We start from the raw sequence: 26,474 nt of genomic DNA on the forward strand, positions 1-26,474 counted from the left end.
TTCAATATTTTATAATCAGTGTACAGAGATTTATTAAAGTGAACTGCCCAGAAATCCCAGATCTAATATGCTTTACAAGCAAATACATACTCCTGAAATATTTACGAAATGAAATTACTAACATCGATAAATCCAAAAGTCGTACTCGTCTTTTAGACACAACAATTCGTTGGGTGTCGCTTGCTCCTGGTCTGAGAGGGCTATCCTTATTTGGGTGGTCCAGTAGGCTACCACACTCTCCATCCTCTTGACCAACTCCTTATCGGTGCAGTCCTCTTCGGTCAGGTTGCTACCCTCACGAGGTACATATATCACCGTTAAGCCCAGCATTTTGTACGTAAGGTCTGTTAAGTTGCAGAAGAAGGTGTCCATGTTCGTGTAAAAGTCCGCCTTCACGCATGTATCTCAGGTTAAGGAAAACGAATAAGCTTCTCCATCGATATTTTCCCTTATTTTTATTTTCCCTGTTCCTCCAATACTTTCGTTATAACTTATCGCAATATAATTTAAAGAAAAGGACTCAGCTATTCTATTCCATTTCGTTCAAACAATTTCCCACTGAAATTTAATTCTTATGATTCCGAAAACAGAGATTAAGAATTATGATTCGAGAAACTATGAGAGATCCAGAACAGATTAATTCACAGAGATGGAAACCAGTAAAAGTGTCAGGTCCTGTTCATCTCTAGGATCCTCGTTTAAAACCATGTCCTCGCAATTAGAGGAGAACGACTCCTTCGATTCAGTTAGAATCGCGGATCCATTAGAAATAATGAGACGACTTCCAGCCAAACACAATGCAATCGTTTCTGACTCGAGGTGGACCTAATAATCCGTCGTTCATGACCTTCCGTACATGTGCAAACATCGACGCCGAATTTACTAGCGGCGAGTTGCGCAGTGCATTTAGTCGAAAATTATGGTAATAATAACTTCGTTCCACCCTTCCTGTTTCACCCTCTCCTTTTAGTCCTTCTTCTCTTCTCTCACTCTGTTGGTCGACACTGGGCCGAAAGTTCGCGTGGCGCGCTGCGGTAACAGGGATTGCGCGGCCGAAGTTACAAATTCGCTTGGTAACGTCGTCAAGTCGGGGTTGTTGCGAGCTTAAGCCGAGGAGACTGTGCAAATGTTGGCCGATCGTCCTTTGTTCCAAACCCTCTTTCGTTACTGAAAGCTATTTGTTAGTTTCGATGTAGACAAACTATTAGTGGATCGTCGTTCAGTGCCTATTAATAGTAGAGCCGTAAATAAGTAAAGTCTAAATTGGAATCGAAGACACGAATAAAGTATCAGAGAAAGTTATGGAACTAGGTCGTTGTAAATTTATGAAATTTCCATGAAATCTGATCAGTTGAAGTACCGCGTTAGCTATATCATTAACTTAGAAACTTCCTACTTTCAAGGGCTCAGGAACGTGGAAAATTTTAGACATCAGAATTAAAAGTATCGCTATCGAAATTGTTACCCTAAAGTGGCAAGATTATGAAAACTCCGTACCTAAACTATACAAAAGTTTCCGACAAGTTTCTCTCAAATAGGAAGCTGAATTTTGTAGATTCGAATTTTGGAAAACGCCATTGACGCGGGACATTCGCCCACGAAGATTCTAGAGCGCCCACTGCTACCCAATTAAACTTATAGCTGGCGGTTTTACACCCACAGATTGTTTACCAGAGAGGGAGAGAAAAAGAGGGAAGAGGAGCAAAAAGAGAAGAAAGTCCTGGAGGAGGAGACAAGAAAGTTTCGTAGTTCAGCTCGTTGAAGTATCGTTACGATACCGTGCTCCCCGGAAAACTTTCCCCGACTAATTAAACACGAGTTAAGCCACTGAACAAAGCGGGCGAGAATCCTCTCTGGATGGATACTGTCTGGCCAGGTTTCGATCTTGAGGAAGATCGGCGACAACACGTTTTGAACAACCGACAGCACGTGCTGCTCTACTTTATCGTTCACCGAGCCGAACAACACGCGATCCCGAAATGTGTCCGCTCGCAGGATCTCTTGTGGTTCCCTGATGAAGTAGGTGAGCTCGTATACCGGTACAATAGGGAACGACAGAGAAGCAGCGAGCCTGTTGTATAAATAATAGATGGTCAGGGTGGTCATGTTCGGATTCAGAAAGAACTCTCGAATTGTCAATTCCAAGTAGTAGGACCAGTCCTCCTTCCTTAGTCCGCCCAAGGTTGTCATGTCTTTCACACAGTTGACCTGGAAGAAGAGGAAGATTTTGTTCATTTATTGGCTGAATCTTTTAATTATGATTAATGTTAATATCAAAGGGTTGATTTTCTTTTTACTTATGATATGAGTTTTAATAATTAATATTATCATTTTCTTTTTTGCGAAGGTTGTAGTTGTTGGTATTTAGGATAAGGCTGAATCTATTCATAATCTATCTAGTATTGTGCATTAAGAAATTTTTCCACGATCGTTATCCGTCTTTATGTTCTAAGATCCGAGTTAAACTACTAACCAGGTTCGACAGTTCCTGTTCATCGTAGATCGGTCTAAGTTCCTCTTGAACTTCATCGACTTCATGTCCTGCAACAGAATATATCAACGTGTCAGTCAATATCCACTCCACCAAATATATAATTTTTTTCCTAACTTGTTTGTTTTCAGAAGCGCAAGATCATCGAATTTGAAAATTGATCGACAACTGCGTTATCTATGATACTATATAAAATATCAAATTTACCATACTGCATGTATCTAACAATTTTCCCGAGTCTTTCTTCTCAAAGAGTTAAAGAACGACTCTGCACCGGGACCAAATTTTCTCCGATCGTAAAGATCGTTCGTTAGACGGCGATCGAAAGTAGCGATCGCGATGGGTCTCCTTAAATCCGACGGGAGAGTTAAATCGGACACATTCGTTTCTAAGAATCTCTCCTGTCCGTTCCGATATCGTTTTTCGTTAGTTCTCTTCTTCTCCGCCCCGCTTTCTCGAAGGCGCATACAACCAGAAGAGCACCAAGCCCACCACACCCTCTGTGCCACCCTCAGGATACGACTTCGCTGCTGGCAATCTAACAGGAACGATAAATCGCGGCCAGCTAGTGAATCGGCGGAAGAGGAAACACGTTGGGTGATCGAGGCGCCGCGGGAGGACACGTTGCCATAATTTATTAGACTATGATAGCGAGTATTATGTAGATAGTACCGATGCTCTCTCCCTCCCCCCCTCTCTCTCTCATTTTCCTTTTGTTATGCTATAGGAAACATTCTCTCAACCCGAGGGACTTATTACTGTCACGCAGCTTTCCATGCCAATGATTTTTCACAAATTTTACATTCTAATCCTGTCACGTTCCTCATGGTATGCTTTTTCCCTTTTACTCTTCGTTCTTCGTCGTTCCTCTTTTCTTCCCTCGTTGGATCTATGCGAGTGACGCGAGGATTTCACGAATTTGTTCAGCAGTCGCGAAAGATGTATTCGTGAAAGGAGCACGTCACTTGCTGACGAGGCTCTGGGTTGTGAAGGTTGGTGGTTGTTGACTCTTCAAACGCCATCCAAAGACTTGTTGTTGGCTATTTTGCACAAGGGATGATAGGACGGAAATATCTGCAGGAATTTGAACAGGAGCCTATCGCGCGGAAACGTTGTGCTTCGACCGTGGTTATTAGGCATCGGATTTTTGGTTCATCTTTGGATTTTGAATCATATATCTTTGAATCACGAATTCATAACAACAATTTGGATCATAAAGTTTTGGGTTATAGAACTTCGAGTTCTAAATCTTTAGATTATAGAACTTTGGATTACGCATCTATAAATTCTAGACCTGTGAAGTAAAAGATACTTCAGAAAGACATTAAAACGAACAAACATTTCTGAAATTTATTTTATCTTGTTTGCGCGACGACTCTGTTGCATCTGATGTATTGTTTACAAGGCTTCTACATCAAATATTTGTAAAATATTTGCACAGGTTGTTTTACGACGAAAGTGGTAGGAAATGGCGAGAACGGATAGTGTTTAGGATGTAACGACGGAGAAAGCTGGAATATGGGTTTTTTTTCAGGTTTGGAAGTGAAAATTTGTTGCCTTCGGCTGCTCAACAGTTCGTGTGTCATAAAACACAAGCGAGTGTTTCAACTTGCTGACTTTTACGATGCTCTACGTCTTAACAGGATTGTTTCGCCAAACCTGTTTACTGTTTCATTTCTTCTAATTTATTGTGATTGTCTTCCCTTAGATTTAAGTATCTTTTTGCTACTTTTTTACTTGGGGGTGAGTTCCATAATTATAATTAAGATACTTCCCCGTTTTTCTTGCTACTGCAAATGGATTATCCTTTTTTGCCAGAGCCAAGTACTCATTTTATATTAACACCATGTTCCAGGCGAATTTTATCTTCTGGAAACTTCTAAAAAATTCAAGACATTTTGCATATTTCATGCTCAGCCGAAGGCAAATCTAACCAAAAAGATTCTAATACCATTCGTATGTAACAGCAGTTCGAAATTTTTCCTCTTTCTAAAAATTTTTTCTACAGCTTGGTCCAACTGCGACAATTCGAATTTTAATCGCTATCATTTTGAACATTTTTTCCCCTAAAAAGCATCGCGAGTGAATTCCCGGATCTCGCACGGAACATCGATAATCCGCGCAGCGTTACGCGGAATGCGCGATACGCGCGAAGCATCGGCCGATAATGGAAAATGTATTGCCAGCAGGAAGAACAGCAAGGCACACGTTCCAGCCGCGTTTTTCACCGGAAAAAGAGAGTGACATTCTCGCGACACGCATGGAAATGATCGGCCTGCCGTCAGTACGGAGGATCATCGCCGAATCGGCGAATTACCATTGAATTTTTCATACCAGCGTTGCGATTGCAAGGGAAAGAAACGTTATCGCGATGCTATGAAAAATATGTGAATTCTATTGCACTTTTTTTCAAATGAGAGGTTGGTATTTTCGAAGGTTTATTTGGCCAGTCATTTCATTAGAAACGCGATTATAGGAATTCTACAGCAATGTTGGTGAAAAATTGTTGTGATTGCAAAAATATTTGATTTTTATCAATTTATCTGAAATAGGAGTTGGCTTTCGAGCGTTTATCTGGATAAACACTGGATTAACTGCGAAATTATGAGGATTTCTCAGTGACGATTACAGGAAGTCAATCTTTATTCAAAAAATTAATTTTCGCCATATATTTATTATTTTTTTTTTAAAGAGCGGCTAATTTTCGCATAGTTATTCACTCGGCAATTAATTTAGCTGCAAAATTATTTATCAGCGATGATTAAAAAATGTCCTCTTCATTAAAATTCACGACTACTGATCGTAAAAACGCGACGAAAATGTTAATTATTTTTTGCGAAAGGAGGGCGTGGTTTTTCGAGGATTTATTCGGAGGTGAACCACTCGATTAGCAGCACGATTACGCGAATTTCCCAGTGGTGATCGTGAAAAGTCAGTCGTTCTGTTTATTAAAATTCATTAACATTGTATCGATCGGTGGATGAGTGGGGTTGGTCGGGGGTTGGGCTCGCAGGGACACGGCAATAACGATTCGCAATAAAATTCTCGTCCAGCGGATTAACCGTTACAATTTCGTTACGCGTTCAACGCGAAAGTAATTCCTTTTTTTTACCATGGTGCTACCGGGGTGAGACACGATCGAACCCCGGTGAATATCGTGGCAAACATTTTTGCTTGACCATGCTGGTGTATTAACACGCGTGCGAGCGCCACAGACATAGCGACCATTGTCGACGTAATTACGGGCACTTCGCGCGGTGTGCGAAATTATTTCGCCATCCTCTGCTAGCCATTGAGTCTGTGTAACAAGCTACGATTTCAAATTTTCTTTCCTGGAATAAAATCCAATTTTTTTCGCGATAGGAAGGATCAAAGTTGAGGAACATACGACAGGCACAATGCGTTTATTCTTTTGCAATTGATATTTGTGATTTTGTAGATTCGTTTCTGGTTTATTTCTAGATTGATTAGAGATTAGCCATAGATGATTCTCCTTAAAATGATGTTACTGGGTCCGAGGTAATAAGCATCGATTTCAGTCTTTCGCCTTTCGAATACAATCGGATCTTTTCGTGATAAAATGAAAATAGACATTTAAGAACGAAAACGTAAGATAAGAATGTGTCAGTTCCTTGTAAATGAGAGTTTTATAACTTTGCAGCTTTATTTCTCGTCTACTTAATTGACAAAGTTGCTGACTTGGAATATACGACAAGAAATACACTATACCTAGATGATCGTAATTAATGTGGTGTAATAGAAATAAATAGATATACGTATTTAATAATTACCTACTGTGTAATTACGTTTCAATTGAAAAAACAGGTAAACTTCTACATTGAATACGACTAATAACGCTATTGGTATCTCCTATTATACATTTGCTTCTATTATAATACATTTTAGAATTATCATAAGACAGGACTAAATAAATAAAAAATAAAAAAGTTAACAACCATAGATTAACGAAATTTTTCAAACGCACTAAAAAAGATTCTAGCACCTACGTAATTCACGATTTCATCCCCTCAATTACGAAGAGCGACTGCGAAGGGGTTAATATGAAATTAAATCCCATTGGCGATTTTGCGACGAGTCCTCGGCGCCGAATTGCCGTCCTCGATCATCCACAGCCAGTCCGTGACATTAATTGTTCGCAGGGTAGTTTCAACCTTCTCCCTTCCTCCGTTTCTCACCATCCTATGCTTGCTAAATCTCCTTGCAGACACCCGCTGGATATTTCGAATAAAGCCCCGTGCTCACAATTCGAATGCTCGTTATTCGACAGACAGGTATTGGTTTATCCAGTTTACCTACTTTCTAAACTAGCGACGAATTAGCCACGTTTCTCCTTCGAATCGGTTCGAGAAACGGGTCTCGAATTACCATAAACCCGGAGACAAATTAGGAACTCGGATACGCCGATTAATCGTCCACCAGAGCGGCCACCTTCAGCGTCATAATTCAACCCCTGGCGCACTCGTATCGATGCTACCTCATTGTCAGACTCGTTTGAATGATTTTCTCTCCAGTTTCTGTTAATTGGAGCTACAAGGCCGAGAAAAAATCTTAGACCTTCCATTAAACGCTTCTGTCTCAATAAAATCTTACTAAATCCGTGAACGAAGGGAACCATAAACGAAGAACACCATATCTAAAATTTTATCTTTACATAATTACACGTTTTCTAAAAATATATATTATTTTCATTGTAATATAAAACCAATAACGTCGATCGTTTAAGATCTTTGCACATACGATCGATATAACGTTTTGTTGTACATGATCGATAGGAGTGACTCTAACTTTCTTTCGTGTCATACTGTATAAGAAAGTTTAACGGAATTAAACGATTTTAACGGGGGGGGGGGGTTAAAGGGGCGAATTATAAAATATTGGAAAATATTTGAAATAGCTTGAAAGTTTGTTAATTATAATGATTCTTTTGTGACTGAAAATATAGTACATAAAGTAGTTACAATGATCAAAGCAGAAGGTGTTGCAACATAGGATGAAGGAATGATCGAAGAAGAGTAATATTTAAGAAAAACAAAACTTTCCAATTTACTTGTTTTGAGTATCGGGCATTTAATAACGGTAAATTGAACATCGAGGAGCGAGCTACACATAATATTAGACCTGGTGGAGTTCCTTTCCGCCAATTACCACTCTTCATTTTCGCGGCTCGATATTGCTGTACTTTCATCGTAGTTTCACTTACATCGTAATAAAAATTCCAACGCAGCGAAAAAAAATTTACGAAGAATCTTTGCTAAACTGTTCTCTCTAATTTCATCCTCTTACTTTATAATGTCGCGCAACATTCGTGTTACGATTAACTTATTTAAAATTGGAATTTCAGTTTTAAAAAGACTAAAACGAACGATGTATCTGATAAATGCAACAGATGTAGTTAAATATTTCAATTGAGATTTAACATTTATAGCGTGCTCTTTACTGGTACACGAGATATAACTTTTTCTGATTGAAAAACATTTTCTGTACTGACCGATCTTGAATCTTCTCATTAATTTTCTTTTTTTATTACTGAATACGTCACAATTAATTTTCGTTGAGAATTACAAGTATGCCGACTGGAGTGTTACAACGGCATATCCATCTAGGGGCAGTTGTACGTAAATTCAGCATTCCATTATTTCACGGAAATTCATGTACATGAAATAATCATCTTTCAATCTTGAAAATACTACAAATTTTTCATACAATCTGATACAAATTCTACGCGATATTTAAATATCTTCCATCAAAATTCCATCGAATTTCGTCAAAACAATATATTAATACCAATTTTCAAATACCGAACTAATATATCGTAAATCAGACGCGACAAAATTGTACAGAAGGTTAGCGAATACCAACATCTCGAGATAATTCATCGCGGAATAACAGGTTTGAAGAACCAAAGAAGAGATAAAGGAGACTCCAGAAAGAATAAGAAAATCTAACTAGAAAAAGAAACTAGAGGAATTGGCAAAGGGAGGAGAGCTGCATAGCGGAAGGTAGAAATGTAGAAAATAGAAGAAACTGGATGGCAGAGGAGAGTCGCTAGAAGAAGCCTTTAATATTTTTCTCGTAAATCTTACGTTGTCTCTCCTCCTCGTCGGTGGACTCAGCGTCCAAGTACTCTCTGTGTGGATCCGAGGGCGGCTTATCTTTAACTTTATCTTTCCGACTTTGCATTTTATTGACGGCTCGGCCTGCCGGCCCCGACACCTCTGCCGCTCGAGGGTCTCGTGCAGCTGATTTATGCGACCCGACCGACTGTTACCACGATCCACCGAACCCTTTCGTCGGTTTCCTTCTTGCCGTAGATATTGTCAAGAGCCACGCCAAGTCGCTCGATTCTCCACTGAGAACCACTCTGACGGACGGGATCTCACTCGATCGTCGCCTGTCCTCCTAATCGAGAGTCGACTTTCTGTCGCTGCTTCACCGCGTGTCTCGGATTCTCCGCTCGTTTTCCGCGAATTCTTTCGTGGCTGAATTCACGATTGAAATTTCGCTATTTCGTCGAACAGAATTTAAAGATTATAGAGATTTTAAAGGTTACATCGAGTGAAAAAGGGGAGAAAAGTAATGTTACAAATAGTGTTTCTAAAAATTTGTCTGAAAATTTAGCAATGTCTGCGCCATCTTCTCGTAATAAATAACGTCTTTAAGATGAGTGGAAGTAAGTTATTTGCGTTTTGAGGGCTGAATGGAATGAATTTTTAATGAATATTCTTCAACCGAACCGTTTGATTTTTAAATTCCCATTCAGAGTCCTATCTTTTAATCGCTTTAACGCTTTCGCAGGCGTAACCTAACCCAGTGCATATCCTTTATCCGTAGAAAATCCTGTGACCCTCCTCAACGCAACGACACAACCAGACATCGTGTTATTCCACGGATTTACAAGACGTGGTTTCACCCTCTGAGATTATCGTTTCCGGTATACGGATGCCGATCCCTTGCACCGGCACCAGTAAACTCAACCAGAATATCGTAGATCTACATGCGAGGTGCGGTGCAAACCGTAATAACCAACGAAGAATTCATAAAATCGAAACTTAATGGGACGAAGACACACAAAAATGGAAATATCATAAACTCAATGCCTTAAACAGAGTACAGTAGAATTTTTTATAATGCGGTGGATACATTGGTTCACGAAAATATTTGAATACTTATCATGAAAAATCTTTATGCTTGTATTGTATGTATTATACAAAACATTTTGAACTTTTGTTCGCGCTGTAATGAGACACGGCTGTCGTAATTGTACTGATAAAATTTGGAACCAATTTGAAAATGTATAGAGGTGGTTCTTTTTACTGAATCGCGAATTGCTCACATGTGCACGGTTCCCCTAAATAAGATGCAAAATGGCGCTACTTTCAGTCGACAATACCGATCGATCCCATCGGCTCCTATTCGAGGAAATATAAATCCTGTTTAATGCACCGGCCGGTGAAACGACGTGGATTTGCGAGCAACCGAACGGCCATTTGGGAGCTCGATGCGAGATTGATGCGCCACTCTAAATATCCTGATCCATCTCCCATGATCCCACGGAATCGTCGGGCCAATGATAAGCTTAAATAACCGGAAATATAGGGGAACAATGGAAGTTGCGTTTTCAGTCCCGATACGAATGTTTCTTTTTTCTATATTTGCGATATCGAACTTTTATCCGTGTTCCGATCATCGCGGATTACTCTAAAATTCAAAATTCTATATTTTCACCCCTTCCGTCCATTTTCTATTTTTTTGCTTATAATAAAGTATAAATTGCGGTTATCGAGTAAGCTGTGCGTACAGAAACTTCATTTTTCTAACAATAGTGCTGCGTCGTAAGTGGTAGAATGGTTCTTGGCTGTTTAAGTTACTTCTAAACGCGCAGAGAAAAAAGAGCGGAAGAAAAAAGAAAAATGTTGCAAGCTTGAGTGGTCCAGGTGGTGTAATTGAATTTTTGCGTTCTACGTAAAAATTGTTCAGTAGCAAAGGAAAAAAGAACGAACCTTTGATTATCGGTGTCGATTGCCCGTCAAACCTGATCGCTGTCGGCAGCAACTTTTCAGAGGCGTCAAAGGGCGTGGATTTTCGATGCACGAGCCAGGGAAAGTGACAAAAGCGAGCTTTACAGACTCTCGCACGCGCGTCACACCTCGCCCCGCAAGTTTAGCGTTCGATGAGAAAAATCTGTCGCTGATGAAAGCACCGTCGAGGCTGCTGCCTGCAACAATTTCTCCCTCGAGGAAATTCAGTCTGCCCCGAGACGAACCTACTCTTCCAAATCTTCCCTGCAATCTTTCTCTTTACTGATACATCGTTTCGAAGCCTGTAAAAGATAGCTCGAGGAAGAACCGGAAGAAGCTTTGCGCATAGTATCGTTTCAAGGCGTTTAGAGGTATATCATCGGAAAAATTGAAGAAGATTCGAAGTTACATATGAATACGTGTACTTTAAGGTACGGTTTCACTCACCGAGAACAGTTTCTTTTTCGGCTAAAGCAAAGAATCGTTCCGGGTATTGAAGTTTTCTGATCAGAATCGAACTCTCTTCCGTTGAAGATCTCATCTGGCTGACGAATCCGTTCTCCGTTAATAAGAGGAGACCGAAGAAAATGTTGGTAATTGTATTATTTGTATTTTTGTTTCAGTAGTTTGGTGTGCGTTTAGAGCTGTAGAAGTTTGATAGGATATCGATGGCGAGAATGTGAGAGGCAATTGGAATTTTGTCGCGATCCTATCGAAAATGGTACAGTAGTACAGGAATTGAGGATTCTTCTTATGTTTAAACTGTTCTTGAATTTTCTATGTCTGAAACAGGTTTTCAATTTAAAAACGACCAATGAAATTAATTTGATAAACAGAAATAAGACGCAATTATACATGGAATAATTACTATTTTCCAATCGTTACACGAAACGATGTTCCATCTTCGGTTCATCCGTCAAGATTAACGATTCTCATGCAACCAGCAGGTTTTTTCGTACAGTCGAATGAGCGATGATTTCGACCGTACGTACGAAAAGAGAAATTGCATCGAATGAACGAGTGGACGGGAAAGAGCGGCATGGAAGGGCGCAGCCGGTCGATGGAACGAGATTAAAAGAGGCAAAGCTACAAGATTAAAAGGCAATGCCGGACACGGGCCGAATCGAACAGCCCGGACGACTGCTCGCGGAGACATTTATATTCCCGGGAAATCGTTATTGACCGATCAGAGAAACTCGAGCGATCCCCGGCGTGTCGTTCTGCCCCTTTCTTTCTTTCCTTCTTCCCTTCCTCGATCCAACGTCCACACTGTGCGTCGTCACTGTCCTTTCAAAGCTGCACACGTATACACCGCCACCATCTCGCTTTGTTCCAGCTTCCTTCGGGAGTTTCATTGTCGTTTATGATATCCAGCCTTTTGTAGCTTCTCCCTTCATCCTGTCCACCAGTCCCACACCGATTCTTCTTCCATCGACTTCCTTTTCTCTCTGTTGAGACTGTCGTTCCATCATCGTTGTAACGAGCAATTTTACTAGTACCGTGCAGAGAACGTCGTTTTGCGTGGTATTCGATTGATCGGCATTATATACACGATGCTTTGGTTATCTGAAAATTGGAGATAATGGTAAGATATACGCGCAATAAATTTCTCGGTTAATGTATATGGTAGGAAGCGTGTTTGTGTATAGTCGTCGTATGGAATCGTGAACCGAAGCTTATTTCGTGCTGTTCAGTGATTTTATATAACAGAATTGTTTTGTCTTATCTTGTCTGTTTATTGGAATTCTTTAATAACGGATCAAATTAGTATATTATTATCTAAAACCTGTTTTAAAATCCCCTAGGAGAAATAAGATCTCCACAGTATCGTTAGTAATCGTTTAACGATCGAAGAGAATTTTCCAGTCTCTCTATTTGTTATTCTCCTGTCTTTCTCTTCGTGAACCGAGCTATATCGAAAAGGAATTCTGCGAAGCTGCAAAGCCACTACTTCCATTTTCCATCGTGCAACCCCAGTCAGGTTATTATTCCCTTAACGCAACGATCGGATAACGTGGCATCCGAATTACTCGGCCCACTTTTATTGCACCGCTATTTATCACCGGGACGAAACACCTTAGCGTCGAGGCTTCTACTTCTATCCATCATCCTCCATCTTCTTCCGTCGTCCATTTAACGCGTGGCGTGCTCCCCTTTAGCCTTTAAGACACCAGCCACGCGGACCAAACAACTTTATCCCTCAACGAGGTATCATTAATCCTACGAGTCAATGAATATTCGTTCTTTACAACAATTAATAAGAATCGACACTTATGCTACGTACAAATTAGGACGACAATCTTTTCGTTAACTGTTTTCCAGTCTTCTTAAGACCAGTAGCTTATCGAGCTTTCAACGAAACAAGCCAATGAATATTGATTATGTTATTATATTACCAACGATTATTGAGGAGTTTTCTGCAAGTAGAATTATTACGAAATTTTTCTTTGTTTTGTAAATATGAAAAGAACAAAGTCCTCCGAGAATTATTATAATTATCCATACAGAGTTAAAAATTCACGAATCGTTTTAACAAAACCATCAACAATTTTGCAAAAAAGGATTCTTTCGACGTACTAATGGTTCTGTCAATCTTAGATGGAGCAAAAGATACTAGTAGAATCTACGAAGCTTCCCATCGCACAGTGGTGAATCTGTTCTTGGTTTTCGAAGCTTCATCAGTCTTTCGGCTTATCGGAACCGGAAGGAATCTCGAAGAAGCGATCCTCTGCCAGCTGGAGCAGCATAAAAAAAGACATTCCTTGAAGGCCGCCGGTCCTATCTGGGGGAATGTTTCTGACCGCACATGGATCTTTCGGAAAAAATGTTCGGCAATGAACCAAGGGAACGGAAACCATTCCTTCCTCCCTGTGGTTGGCTCTTGGCCGATGATACTGAAAGAGAATCCTGGAAAATCGTGGCTAGTTTTCTGTACGAGTTTCTAAAGTGCCAAAAAAAAAAAAAAAAAAAAAAAAAATACTCTGTACATTTGTGCGTGTAGCAACAGGACCTTGAAATAACAAAGCTAAAAAAATGTTTAATTCTTGTACACATACGAAACACAAGTGGTTGGAATAACTACTTTGCAAGATGGTCGGAGAAATTTTAAGCTTGTCCTTCTGAATGTTTCACGATGCTCGATCGGTCGAACGTGATCTGCACAATAAACATGATATTACTTGTTCCTCGACTTTCCTTTTATTTTATTCTATGATCGTCTCATTCGTGGTTCAATTACATTAAACCGAACGCATGCAAGGCTCGGCTTGCAGCGGAAGGTTTATCGGTTGCTAGAGATCGTTTCGTAATTGCCGCCAGATGAATTTGCTGTGGTGCGAGGTAACTGCGAATATATCGTACCGGGGCCAAGCAGGAAGGCGGAAATTAAAGGAACGAGAACTGTGTACGGGCAACGAGTTATGAAATACGACACGGGTACACGGATCAGTCTGAAATTTACACGAAATTTAATCGGGTTGGGCGAATACATGCCTCCTACTAGTTGTCTATTGCCCTATAAAGATCGTTCGTGCTTTACAATCTTCTGTCAACGTTTCCACTGTTATTCATCATAGATAAGAACAGGTTAAACTACATTTGAGATATATGTATACACGTACAGACGTATGGACGAGTTATATCAATTAAATCATCTGTAAATTACACACTTAACTTTTAATTTCAGTCCCAAATGCACAAAGAGAAACATGCGTGAGATTTCACTTCAGCGAAGAGTTCGTAACATTTTAGAATTTAATCCGGAAAATCTCATATTGAGAAATCATATTAAGGGCAAATTATGAACGAATAAATACAATAAAAATCGTGAAATAATTTACGTAGGCTTTCCAAGTTAATTCGAAGATATACGTACACGTATGAGATCATTTTGCTTTTATCCGCAATCTCTCGTTTTTGTCGCAAGAGGATGTTCTATGGTCGCGATGGGATAAACACCGGGGGTTTGTGAAACAATCGAATGGGGCATTCGAGGGAATTTATCAGTGACGCGAAGTGTGTTGTAACGCAGCGATTTAAAATGTTAAACGCGTATCGTGGAATTATTGGGGGCAGCATCGAATCCAAATTATCAATAATGGGCTATTTAAAACGATTAGCGAATTTCCGCCGAGGCAAACCGTACTTTACAGGAAATCTGTATAATGAGATTGTCATATCGATATATTTTGTATCGCCTCTTCTTTTTTTAATTTTAAAGTCGCGTTCAACTGCGTATTGTACTTTTCAAAGTGTTACAGAGCAAAGTACCCGTGCAAAAGTTATTCTGTGTACGAAACACGAAGAGAGTAGCTTTCTTTTTAACTTTGAATCGCTTTTCCGAGAAAATCAAGTTCGAATGTTTATCAAACGCATATGAATTTGAAATTTATGGACTTTTAACGAGATACGAATGAATAATTGGCAAAAGATTATCCTACAAAAATAAGTTAAAAATGTAGAATACGAATTTTTCATGTAAAGCTAGATTTTCGACAAAATCCAGTTTGAACATTCGTCAAATACGAACTCGATTTTCACTAGAACGAAGCTTCAAACGAAAAAAGTTCAATTCCATTTTTTACTTATTTTCGTCTATAAAATAATCTCCTGTCGATTATCCACTTGTCTCCAATCTGGAACTAACCAAGTTGGTGAAATAACTTTTCAAATCTAATATTCTCCGAAACGGGACATCGAATGAAAGAATTACATTCTATATTTTTGTCTTACTTTTGCATGCCACACCTCGTATACAAACGATAAACGGTGAATCACTGAAAATCTTATTCGCCTGGTAACAATGGCAAATGGAAATTATTATGTAACTCCGATAGTTCAGTTAACCAGAGGTTCGCTAAAAGCCATCGACAGACGTCTCTTCTTTGTTTCTGACTGTTACTTTACCATGGTAGACAGCGAAACTTTTTGAAATTCCAGAAGAACCAACGAATGGTCCCAATGGCTCGTGAAAGTATGAAAACTTCGACTAGGAATGGCGGAACAGTTTGCTATATTTCGTCTGACAAAAGCACAAGCTTCTGGCGAATACGCAGGCGAAGTTCGTCGAAATGGTCGGACACTTAGAAAATTGCGATTCTTGTATTAATGTGTCTTTTTATACAGACACCTTGACGTGTATCAAGAAACATTCTGAAAGGCTGTCTTTAAAAGTAAAAGTGTACAACTAAAGTGAAAACTGCGTAAATCTTTCTATATGTATCATATGCATATATTTTTAGGGGTTTCAAATAATCTACCTTTCTTCCTTGTCGTTATTTTCTTAAATGAAACTTGTCTTTTTATAAAGTGTACGAAAATTTTTATAGATGATTATACTATGTTTATCTAGCTAATCGATATAACTTGCGAATCATTTGCAAATATTGCTGTCTATCAATTCAACGAAGAAGTTGAACGAATTTTCAAAATAGTCGAAAGTGTTCAGGTTTTAAGATACTCGAAACTTCGGATTGAACCAACGAAGTTGGCTCGGAAGCTTAATCCACATTAATCCAAACACACAACGCGTTGCACGAAGAACAGGAAGAAGAACACACGTCAAATCAATTAACGCGCGGGGGATACTTCTGTTTCAGAAGAAAATAGGTCGAAGGGCCGGCAGGCGACCGAAAGCGAGCGTAGCCATCGTATGTATGCTAATTGAACGAGGGGCAATCTGGAATGGACCCAGCCAGTGGCTTCCAGTTGATTACCATGGCAAGTACTCGGGCGGAGAGTTCCTCCACGAACGACAATGTGAAAACAGCTTTAATGTTCCTTGCCGGTTTCCCTCAGGATGGTTCAAAGAGAAAGAGAGAGAAAGACGAGAGGATGAGAAAATCCTGTTCTGGGATTACCGTGTCATAGAAAGTATCAAGCTTTTCGTCTAGATTGAAGTTACAGTGAATGCACACCCATTTTAAAAAATCTTAGGGTGGTTATTATTATATTTTGCCTCGAAACTGCATGGATTTAAAGTAATTTAAATAAAAAGATCTGACGTGGAACGTTTATGTAGAATATCTTTAGTTGTAAAGATATGAATCTTCATAAATATCTGCAATCTCGATAAAAGAGTAGTTTTGAAGATCTCTGAACGGTGTCGTAATTTAGTAAATATAACACTAAATCGAAGATTTATTTTTACGTTCTTCACAGTATAATTTTGCATAAATACGTAGAGTGTATCAATGGTTCTCGTATCAGAGTTAAAAGTACGCTTCGTTGGTCGGAAACCAGGTTGGCTACGGATAACGAAATGCTGGAGGGATGGTTGTATAAATTAAGTTTAGTGATTAACTGAAACATTGAAATATTGTTGCGTTTAAAAGCGAGATGCTTATTAAATTCGGATGGTTGAAGCTATACCGCTTGCTGAAATATTTACAAGCGGGAAATGAAACGGTGGAAGATTTAATGAGCCGATTCCGCCGCGGATTAACATGCAGTTTTTATATTTACTCATTTTGTTAGGTCCTTCGTTTAATGCAACTTCAATCTACAAATCAAACGTAGATCGTAATAAATTTTATTATCGCCAAGCGTTATAGTTGTCCTTGGTATACAAATAATAAATTCTCTTAATATATACATATAAATATATATAATATAAATAAATAAAAGATAAATTAAAAAATAATAATGAATCTCCTAGATTTTCTAAAATCAAGTCTTTCACCTTTAATTTTTCCAAGATTACAACTATCGCCTATCGATTACGATTCCAACTACTGTACGATCACCACGGCTCATCTCAACACAGTCGCATTAGAGTATCTTTGTCACGGCGTATCACGCTCGGAGAGAATCCTGCGGGACACGGAACTGGTCTCTTTCCGCGGTGGAATCGAATTTCAATTTAGCGAGTGGCAGAGGGCGAAAGAGTGGCAAGACCAGGTTGATCGTGGAGGTCCGCGGTTGTTTGTCGACAGGCGTGCATCGTTCTCTCCTGGAACGCTTTTCTTCGGCAATCGATTGCCGGACAGGACCCGGCATCGAGGGATTTCCTCGAGTGCTTCCGCTGTCTCGTGCAGCTTGCACTCTCTCGAATCGGTTCGCTGGCTATGGGAATGGGACTAACTGTTTTCTCGATCGTGTCCGTTGATCGAATTCAACGGAAACAATGACCACCGGAATAACCGGTACACGTACGGTCTGCTCGAACTCGTTCCTCCGGCGAGTACGTTCGATTTTCCGAAAATCGTTGACCAGTTTGGTGTAAACGGGTCTCTGGCCGTGGATCCTGATGACGGTTCGCGAAGTACACGAGCGTCCATGGTGTAACCTGCGTGCTAACATTGTGAATTTCACGCGGAATCTACCGTTCTGTTGACGAGCAAGTGAATTGTTTGATCCTTTGCGCGTCACGGTTCGAAAGTGCTCGAACTGTTGCCCACTTTTTGGCGACGTGTAATTTCATTAGGGATTAAATTGGTTTTTCAGGAAAGCAGCACATTATTAACGGTTCGTCTATTTAGTAACGAACAAGTTTTTATTCTTCGCTGATTTTTAAAATGGCACTTATTGTTATTTTAGTGATAAGAGAAAGAACGTAATGTAATAGGGTTAGTTGTGATCAGTTGAAGGTAATGTAGGAAAAGTATGAAAACGTCGTATAAAGACTTTATGTAATGTAAAAAATGAGAGTGCAGTATAAAAATTCATGATAAAGTAAAACACGATGGTTGTGTATGGAAATTCCATGTAAAGTAGAGAATAGAGATGCTTTGTAAAAATTCTAAGAAAAATGAGAGAGAGAGAGAGAGAGAGAGAGAGAAAGAGAATTTTATATAAAATGGGAGATGGAAATTATATAGTATGAATATTCTGTGCAAAATAGAAAACAGGAAGATTGGATATGAAAATCCTCTAGAACAGAATAAAACAGAGATTTTGTTTAATGTAAACAGACAAAGTTCCTACATAAGGAATACGTGGAAAGAAATCACCAGACACGAGAGCAGACAAGAGACGAGAATAGCAGGATCGAAGAGAGAGCGTCTCAAGAACGAGTGAAGTGTTTCTGAGTCGGTCAAACACTGAATCCAGGTTTCTCGAGGCTTCCTCTTATATACCAAATCTTCCTCAAAAAGATCGACGTCACATGGATTACAGCACTGTCTCTTACAGTGTTAACTATAGTTACAAATATTATAAAATACCACCGTTTACTTAATAACAAAATATTCAAATATTATATATACCGAAAGTATCGTACAATTCTAAAATCGATATCCAAAGAAATTTCAAGCTCGAGAAATTTTATATCGAAATATGGATCTTATATATTTTTAAACTTTTACTGGAAATTTTGAAACGGGTGTTTAAATTATTCGAATTTTAAATAGTAAGCTTTTTCTAAGTGAACGCATAAAGAACATACGCATAATTAATGTTTTGTATAATATTCAACTTTTACTAAAAGAAACGGGACCTAAATAACAGACGATGTATTTTCAAGTGTTCTCGAGAAATAATGGCGAGATTTTGGCACCATAACGACTTTCTGCACGACTTCCGGACAGGGTGGTGGCATGCGCTTGCTCCGTTAACATTAATACGTTGGACGTCGCGTAAAACTGGTTGCTTTACTGCGATACGAGGGAAACGTGCGGATCGTAAGAACTTCGTTACCACTGTCACGGGAAATTGCACCAACTCGCGAAAAAACCCGTCGCACCCTGTAAATTTGCCATTATTAAATTCGACAAGGACGAACGAGGCAGGAAAAGCGGTCCGCCTACTTCCAGCCAGAGCGAGTTCTTGCTTCTAGAAACGGGGGAAAGATCCTTTCTGCTTCTTTTTCACCAATTTCTTCTCTTCTTTCATCTTTATCCAATATTTTCTTCCTATTCTAAGTGTAATATGTCATATATTCAGCGTTTTAATATTCCCACTGATGTTCCTATTCATAAGTATCACGTGTACAAAATTAACTGGTTTGCAAACTGTACAGGTGCAGTTCAATGCAGATACGTTCAATGATAAACGTGCAAAATACGGTCGTACTTCTTTTAAAGGGTAAATACACCGTTTTTGTGGAAAATTTACAAATATTCAGGCAAGTGTGTCGCATAGAAATGAAGTTTTAAGTTTCAGTAGGTAAGAGAAATCGGTCAAATATGCTTTTTACCTTTTATTTTTGATCAAAGAATGTGATGATTCAAAAGAGCCTTCGAGTCAAGATTGAAGCTGCCCTGATAGAATCATGAATATTGATGTTTGTCCCGAGTCGTCGCGGATGAAAATGATGGAGCAGCAAGCTGGTGTAATGAGTTATTCAAATTTTGTTTATGCCTTGTAAAATAGAGAGTATCAAACTAGGTTGCGAACCTTTGAATCCTGAAAACCTTTCACAGCAATATTCCCAAATTCCGAATTGCGATTTAACCACTACGTCTGAGTAAAAGAATAAAATAATAATAAAATAAAGTAGAATAAGCTCGGCCATAACAATAATATATTCGTTAACATATTTAACACTCGTTACACTAGCTTCTCTACTAAATATACGCTTGCAATAAATATCTTGTAATATCTACGTATTTTCAGATTTGTTCCAAATCTTTTGCTTTCTAAAAGTATTCCAATATTTTCGTGAGTTACTGTAGCTTGACTAATCTGTACGAAGTTTATCGATCGTTCGTTTTACGCGCAAGAAAGCCTCGATTCGCTTGACACGAGCGACGGAACACAGCTGTAAGCTGCAACGAAAGAACCGCACCCTCGTCAGTTTGTACGCGCGAAACCGGTGCGCGAAACGAGGCGTATTCGCGAGAATCCCCTAGGGATTCTACCGTTCTTGATCCCTGTTAGTTTTCGTTGCTTCTTGCGAGCTATGCGGCTAGCAGTTTAAATCGAGTCCGCGTCATCGGAACGAGCACGCAATTATGCTTTTTTCCGCTAGTCGGTCGCTTCTCCCGCCTCGGGACTTCCCGATTCCTCCACGAGAACCACGAATCTCGAGCTTTCTCTAAACGTGATGAGGGTGGAGTGAGGTTTTTCTTCACTCCCCCTCCCCCTGCTGTCAGCCTTGAGGAACAAAAAGCTAGATTCTCGAATTTTCTTTAGCAGACGCTCCAGTCGAACTGTTTCGCCTGTTTCCGACGGAATTTTGGCCATTTCTCTACGCTTTTTAGCGTTTCATATCCTTCTCGGTTATTTTTGTCGTTGACAGATATTATGGTATTATTGATTCAACTTTTGTCAGTTAATTAGTTTCAAATTATTTCACGATCGTATATCGGAAGGAACCTCTGTATTTCTTTGATGTTTTATTATACCTGAACTTACAGATTGATTTGACAGTTTCTAAATTTTCTATTCAGATCTTACTTTATCAGTCACGAGGAAAATATTCTTTCATATAACAAAGGATTATAAAATTTTGACTATCGTGTTTTATCGTCCATCGATACGATTCTTTTACGTAATAAAAAAAAAAAAAAAAAAAAAAGAAGAAAAAGAAACGGAGCAATGTAAGCTTTATTCCATTTAACCATCGGTATCCAACGATTGTACTCTAGTAATTACATCTGTTCTTCAGTTTCTCCGATTCCTTTATCTATCGCATCGAATATCTCGATTCGTCGGGGGAGGAACACGATCGAGCACAGTGAACGCGGCTTTTTATCATCATCGCGGTCCCCGGTCGAGATTTTCGAAGCTTCCGTACCATCTCTCCTCCATCCGTTCCTTTCTTTTGTTCAGACCCATCGATCGTTCGACTCGATACGACGGGGAAAACGAGCGGTTTAGTGGCGCGACTCGATTAACCGATTCCCAGTAATCATAGTGAAAGCTATCGTCGAATCTTGGCGACGTACTTCTGCGAGAAAGAAACTCTACAGACTCTTATCTTATCGTCCGTTGCTCTGGTCTGCGTCTTTATCGTCTTTCTCGTTCTAAACGAAACTTGTTTGTTCCTCAGAGGCCGTTTCGAGAGTGTATCGTAATCGATGATCGATTAATCCCCGCGGAGGACGCGCGCGTTGCTTCGTTAAACGCGCCTGTCTTCCGGCGATGGCTTTTCATTTCGATAAAAGCTTCGAGAAACGTTCCTCGATTCTTATAGATCTCTACGATTGAAGTTAAACTTGATCGATGCTTACACGGAACCGTATTATATATTTGCGTTGAAAGGTGGGGGAATTTTTGTTGGGCTTGTGAAGGAAGTGTCTGACGTGGAAATATGATTCTTCTTCGACGGCTTTGGTTTTATTTTCTGGTTTGTTTCGGCTTCCAGAGCTCTCAGTCCGTATCGCTGGAATATACAAGCGGACGTAGATCGATCATCGTATCGCCTTGTCCGCTGTTTTTCTATGGGGAGATTGAAAATGGAATCGTTGAATTAGGGGGAAGAATAATTAGAATTAATTTAGACTGTTGGAAGAAAGTTTCGGTTTCGATAAATAGAAGAAGCAGTAGATAAGAAACGAAGACTGGACGAATTTTTGATAAATAAGTTTCGGTTAATCTGTATAACTAGCCTTACTAATAAGATTATAATTTTTCTACCCGAATTGTTAATTTCGCGCAATTTACCCGTTGCATGTGTTTCTCCATAATCCACCTACCCATTGATTAATAAAATAGCAACGTTCACGCGGTGTCTGCGTGATATAAGTAAGAAATGTCAAGAGATAAAATTTCAGCCAACACTCGTAGCTACAAAGTTTTTAAACTTTCCTTCATCACGTGGTCGCCTTTCTAATGAAAGTCCGACGCGGGTCTCCGTTTCTTTCAGTGGCGCGCGTGCGCTTCCATTCTAACTCGGAGAAATTAGAAAATTAAACAAATAAAGCCGGAGCGGCGCCGCTTGAGCAAAGTGTTCCACCGACAACACATACAGCTGCATATACATAGATGCAGAGGCGCAAACTTCATTCCGTGGATATTTCTAGCAAAGTTAGAAAGTTACTGTAGCTTCCCTTTAACTCTTTTCAGCTGGCAGCAAGTTGCTCGGTCTACACATGTAGGGTTTGAGAATTAGCAACTCTCCGGCGAAAAACGAGACAGCAACGAGCGTGCTCGGATGAAACTGTCTGAGAGAGACATTAAAAATGTACGAACGAGTAGTCGAAACGTTAAATGCAGTGAGGACAGTTTTTTCTGATTTGTTAATTGAATTTTGGGGACTTGTTGAAATTTTGGTACACGCGTAAAGTGGTTGAAGGAAAATTTGATTTTTATCAGTTGTTGTTTGATTATGAGAGAAAAGTACTTATTATAAAGAGGTGTAAAGTACTTATTATAGCCACGAGCTAGACAAATATTGTCCGAATTAAATTATTTCATTTTTCTCAATCGATCTAAAACCTGATCGTCCGAAATTTTCCTCGTTCATTCGATTGACACCGATTTTTCGCACATTTACGAACAGCATCGTTCGTCGAGCGACTCGCTGATGGCTCATCCGGGGAATCGATTGATTCAATTCAGCCGGTCCACTAACCCGATCTATCTGGCAGAGATTAGGTCCGCTGGCTAAGCCAAAATCCAGACGGCCATAGAGCCAACCCGGTGAAGCTGCCCACCGATCTCCAAGCGCCACCGCGTTCCTCGCGGCAGTGAAGTCGAACCTCGACAATACGCTCACCGAAATCTGAAAAGGAATTTCCGTACGTTAGTTGTATGTATTTGTACTATAAAATTTGTTCCCCTTGTCAAGCCTTTCCTTATGTTGCAAATTTTTCTTTGCACTTGCAATGCTGTTCGTAATTAATTTTATATATGTATCGATATAACAAATATAATAAAATACAAATATAATGAATAAACGTAAAAATATGTATAATATAAATAATAACGACTACGTGTTATAGAACTCAAGAATTTGAGAAAAGAGCTTCAATTTTACTTTGTCTTGAAGCAAGTTTTTAACAAAAAGATCTGCCAGAATATGGGCAATTTCTATTGATACAGTCTATTTAACAAGAATGTGAGTGGCGTAATTTAGTAACTGTTCGATATGGCAGTACAAATCCTATTTACTATATATTAAAACGCTTTCATATTAATAATCGGCTCGACCAGCACGATTGCCTAAAATCTATAGCATTAATTTCCGATTAATAATAAAATTAGCTAATATCGAATTTCAGGACTTACATCACTGGAATAGCGATGTTGCGGTAGTAGAAAATAAACCGACCAATAAAATGAAATTTTTGAAACATAATTAAACATAATGAAAACAGCAAAAGACTATTGTGCTTATAACAAAGTATAGGTATTAGAACAGGAAAACCCCGCCATTTTACGTTCAGCAAGATACCAATATTTTAACAATAAGTAATATGGTGCAGATAATTTCCAAAGCGATGAGAGAGATCGATAAAAGACAAAACGGAGCGAGGACACATAATGAGGTGCGGATTAAATGTAATGTGCAGTGGAAGGGGTGATAGTGGTCATCAGTCGAGGGAAACATTAATGTTCCTTATATTTCATATGTTATAGGTTGAACACTGCGCGTCATGATTCTGAGAATTCGTGGACAGCTAGCAAGACAAAACTTGGAAAGCTTAGTGGTCAGTGACCAGGGAGGCGTGGAACAGATGATAGTGGCCGTCAGATGAGGGAAACATTTATGTTTCCTTATATTTCATGTTATATTATAAGTTGAACTGTATAAGTATTCGCGACCAGTTAGCAAATCTATTGGAGATATAATATTCACGAACTTTTACGTTGATTATTTTATCACATTATCTTGTTACGTTATCTTAGTCGAAGGACATCAGATTTTAAAGAATTTTTCTTGGATCAGAATAATTTGCCGCGCGAGCTTTTCTTCGCATAGTATAACATCTTGTCAATGAAGGTATAATGTCTAAGATGGTCTTGTTAGATTTCATAGAATATTTTTGTCGGATGAATACGATCGAGGGTTAAATTACTAGAGCAACGAAACGATGGAAATTTGGCGTGAAAAGCAGCCTTTCACCTTAAAATATTACGCGTTTGCGGGCTTCGATGACACGTGGTATCATCGCGTCCAGGCAATCAATAATTCCGAACGAATCTGATAATCCACCGCTATTTCAGTCCGCCTCTCGTCGACTCGCTTGCAGCTCTCCACTGTCGCGCTTGTTTATTCTAGATCCGCGAATAGCTGCAGCGATAAAATTGCTGCTATCTACGCTTGTAATTTTTCATTCGATCATCTGTCAAAAAAGAGCTTTGGAAAATCCGCGAATTACGTCGACTTAATCCCTTTGGTCATTTTTCTTCAGCAGATTTTTAGGAATTCCCTCTGTTTAAATAGATCAATATTTGATTCGCAGTGTAGAAAATCAAATATAGTCTTTGACATAAACGTATCTAGAAATTACAATGGAAAGAATAATCTACGTTGGTTCGACGTTGTCCAACGATCATTTCGATAACAAATTTGATCCATCGTGAAACGCACTTAATCCCAGCCATCCCGATTCGACTAAGCAATTGTTTGCGCCGGCCGGCGCGTTATTATTGATTTACCTGTAACACAAACAGAAACGCGATCAGGACTACGGTGGAATAGAGCGTTCCGTTTAGCACGCTGTTGATGGCGACGAGACAGCCCCGAGGGTTTAGGCTGTCGTAAGTGGAGTTTTGTTCCGAATTTGGCAGCTGAAGCGGATCGTGATAGCACGGACCCTTTACGTTGATTCGGCAGCAACTCCACGGCACCACCGGCGGTGTCACGCGACCATCCACTTTCGCGTACCTGAAACAAGATTCCTACGTGTCGGATCGCCTCCACACGTACAATCCATTTTCTCTCTTTTACGTTCCTCTGCTTCTCTAGCCCTCCTTCTTATCCCGGTCTCTACGGTGTCGTTCAGAAGAATCGTTATACTTTGGTAGAAACGTGTTTCCAAGATGTTGGCTGCTACATCGGTACAGCTGGACAAGGGAAAGATGGTTATGCCGTAAATGGACTGAGTTTGTTTTAAGGAAGTAGCGATTTTGAGTTGAGGTTTTTCTTTTGCGGGAATATTTTTGTCCCCGATTATGAAAGTAATATCAAAATTAGAAAGTAAAAAAGATCGTTACGTACGGTTGTAGAGCGATTAAGAAGGGAGTTAAAAATTAAAAGAAATTGTCACGTACTTTCGCAGGTACTGACAAACGCTTCAATTTTTTTCAATTACTTCTTGGATAGTCATAGCAAAAAGCCAGGATCAGTGGACGCCAGGCGTAGGAAATTATCGGGGAACGTCGATAGCGAACATTAAACGAGCCACCGATTGGCATTCCGCAAGTTGTTGAACTTGCTAATTCGAACTTGTACGCGAACAGGTCTGCGAAGTACAGAATGAGCTACGAACCGTGTCGCGTACCCTCCTGGACCGGCGACACCATCTCGACCGTGGCTTTTCGTGGCAAGTTTTCGTGCGAAAAGCGGTCATCGACCACAGGACTTTCACGTGTCCTATACGGTGGCTACGTTCGGGTAATTAAACGCGGTGGCATCGATCTGCGGCTTGAATCGGTTCATGGACATCGATAGAGGCGAGCTTGGATTTCGCGATGCGAAATTGGAGAAAGATCATTTCGGAAAGTTGCTTCCATGAATTATAGATTCCGTCGAGAGCTAATCGGATGTAGGAGTCTTTTCAAAATTGCTGGCAAATCTGGGATCACTGTAAGAATTCTTTAAGGAAAGAGCATTACCATCGTTATAATAATCGATATTTTTGATGTACCTGACAGATGGTAAAGATAGATTTTTAGTACTAAAGAAAAAAAAAATGAAAAGGCAATATCGATAACACGATATTAGTTGCAAAACTATTGCGAAAAGTAGATTTTAAATTAGATTAGGTATTTTAAGATGTTTCAATTATACAGGCTGAAAGCGGCGATAAGGAATTCAAGAAACTCTTGCCTTAAAATTTAGGTATCCAGGACGTTCGAATAATCGATCGAGTAAAATGGTAGTTCTCATAATTAAA

The 26,474-nt window shown here is 39.5% G+C and overlaps 3 protein-coding genes across 4 annotated transcripts in view; all 3 read right to left on the reverse strand.

Moving 5' to 3' along the window:
• LOC126870187 (dynein axonemal heavy chain 2) overlaps positions 1-1,639 on the reverse strand; it is a 39,195-nt gene extending 37,556 nt beyond the window's left edge. The window contains exon 1 of the mRNA XM_050627683.1: positions 123-1,639. Within this exon, the coding sequence (XP_050483640.1) occupies positions 123-372 (250 nt within the window). The 5' untranslated portion in view covers positions 373-1,639. The remainder of the gene's footprint in view (positions 1-122) is intronic.
• LOC126870532 (uncharacterized) lies at positions 439-10,506 on the reverse strand. Its single transcript, XM_050628331.1, has 4 exons — positions 8,559-10,506; positions 3,461-3,531; positions 2,474-2,541; positions 439-2,208 (listed from the first exon to the last, which is right to left on the reverse strand). Exons 1-4 carry the CDS (start codon positions 8,690-8,692, stop codon positions 1,651-1,653), a joined length of 831 nt encoding a protein of 276 aa, XP_050484288.1. The 5' UTR covers positions 8,693-10,506; the 3' UTR covers positions 439-1,650.
• Positions 10,507-18,943: 8,437 nt separating this feature from the next.
• Positions 18,944-26,474, reverse strand: part of LOC126870189 (photoreceptor outer segment membrane glycoprotein 2-like) — a 165,394-nt gene continuing 157,863 nt past the window's right edge. The window contains exons 4-6 of one of the 2 annotated variants that reach the window (XM_050627685.1): positions 25,015-25,243; positions 22,985-23,134; positions 18,944-21,849 (exon numbers count right to left, since the gene is read on the reverse strand). In XM_050627685.1, coding sequence (XP_050483642.1) covers positions 21,781-21,849; positions 22,985-23,134; positions 25,015-25,243 — 448 coding nt within the window. In that variant the 3' untranslated portion in view covers positions 18,944-21,780. Of the gene's footprint in view, positions 21,850-22,984; positions 23,135-25,014; positions 25,244-26,474 lie in introns of those variants that run through there. The other variant, XR_007691208.1, reaches the window with a different exon arrangement.

This window comes from Bombus huntii, chromosome 10 (assembly GCF_024542735.1).
Source record: "Bombus huntii isolate Logan2020A chromosome 10, iyBomHunt1.1, whole genome shotgun sequence".
NCBI lineage: Eukaryota > Metazoa > Arthropoda > Insecta > Hymenoptera > Apidae > Bombus > Bombus huntii.

Bases quoted from the DNA above. Each gene is read 5' to 3' on its own strand.
- LOC126870532 (XM_050628331.1), bottom strand. From the start codon at position 8,692: ATGCAAAGTCGGAAAGATAAAGTTAAAGATAAGCCGCCCTCGGATCCA. The intron at 3,532-8,558 runs GCGACTCTCCTC...TGTGCAAAATAG, and splicing joins AATATTAAAGGCTTCTTCTA to CCAACAACAAGTCTTTGGAT. The intron at 2,209-2,473 runs GTTAGTAGTTTA...CTCTTCTTCCAG, and splicing joins AACAGGAACTGTCGAACCTG to GTCAACTGTGTGAAAGACAT.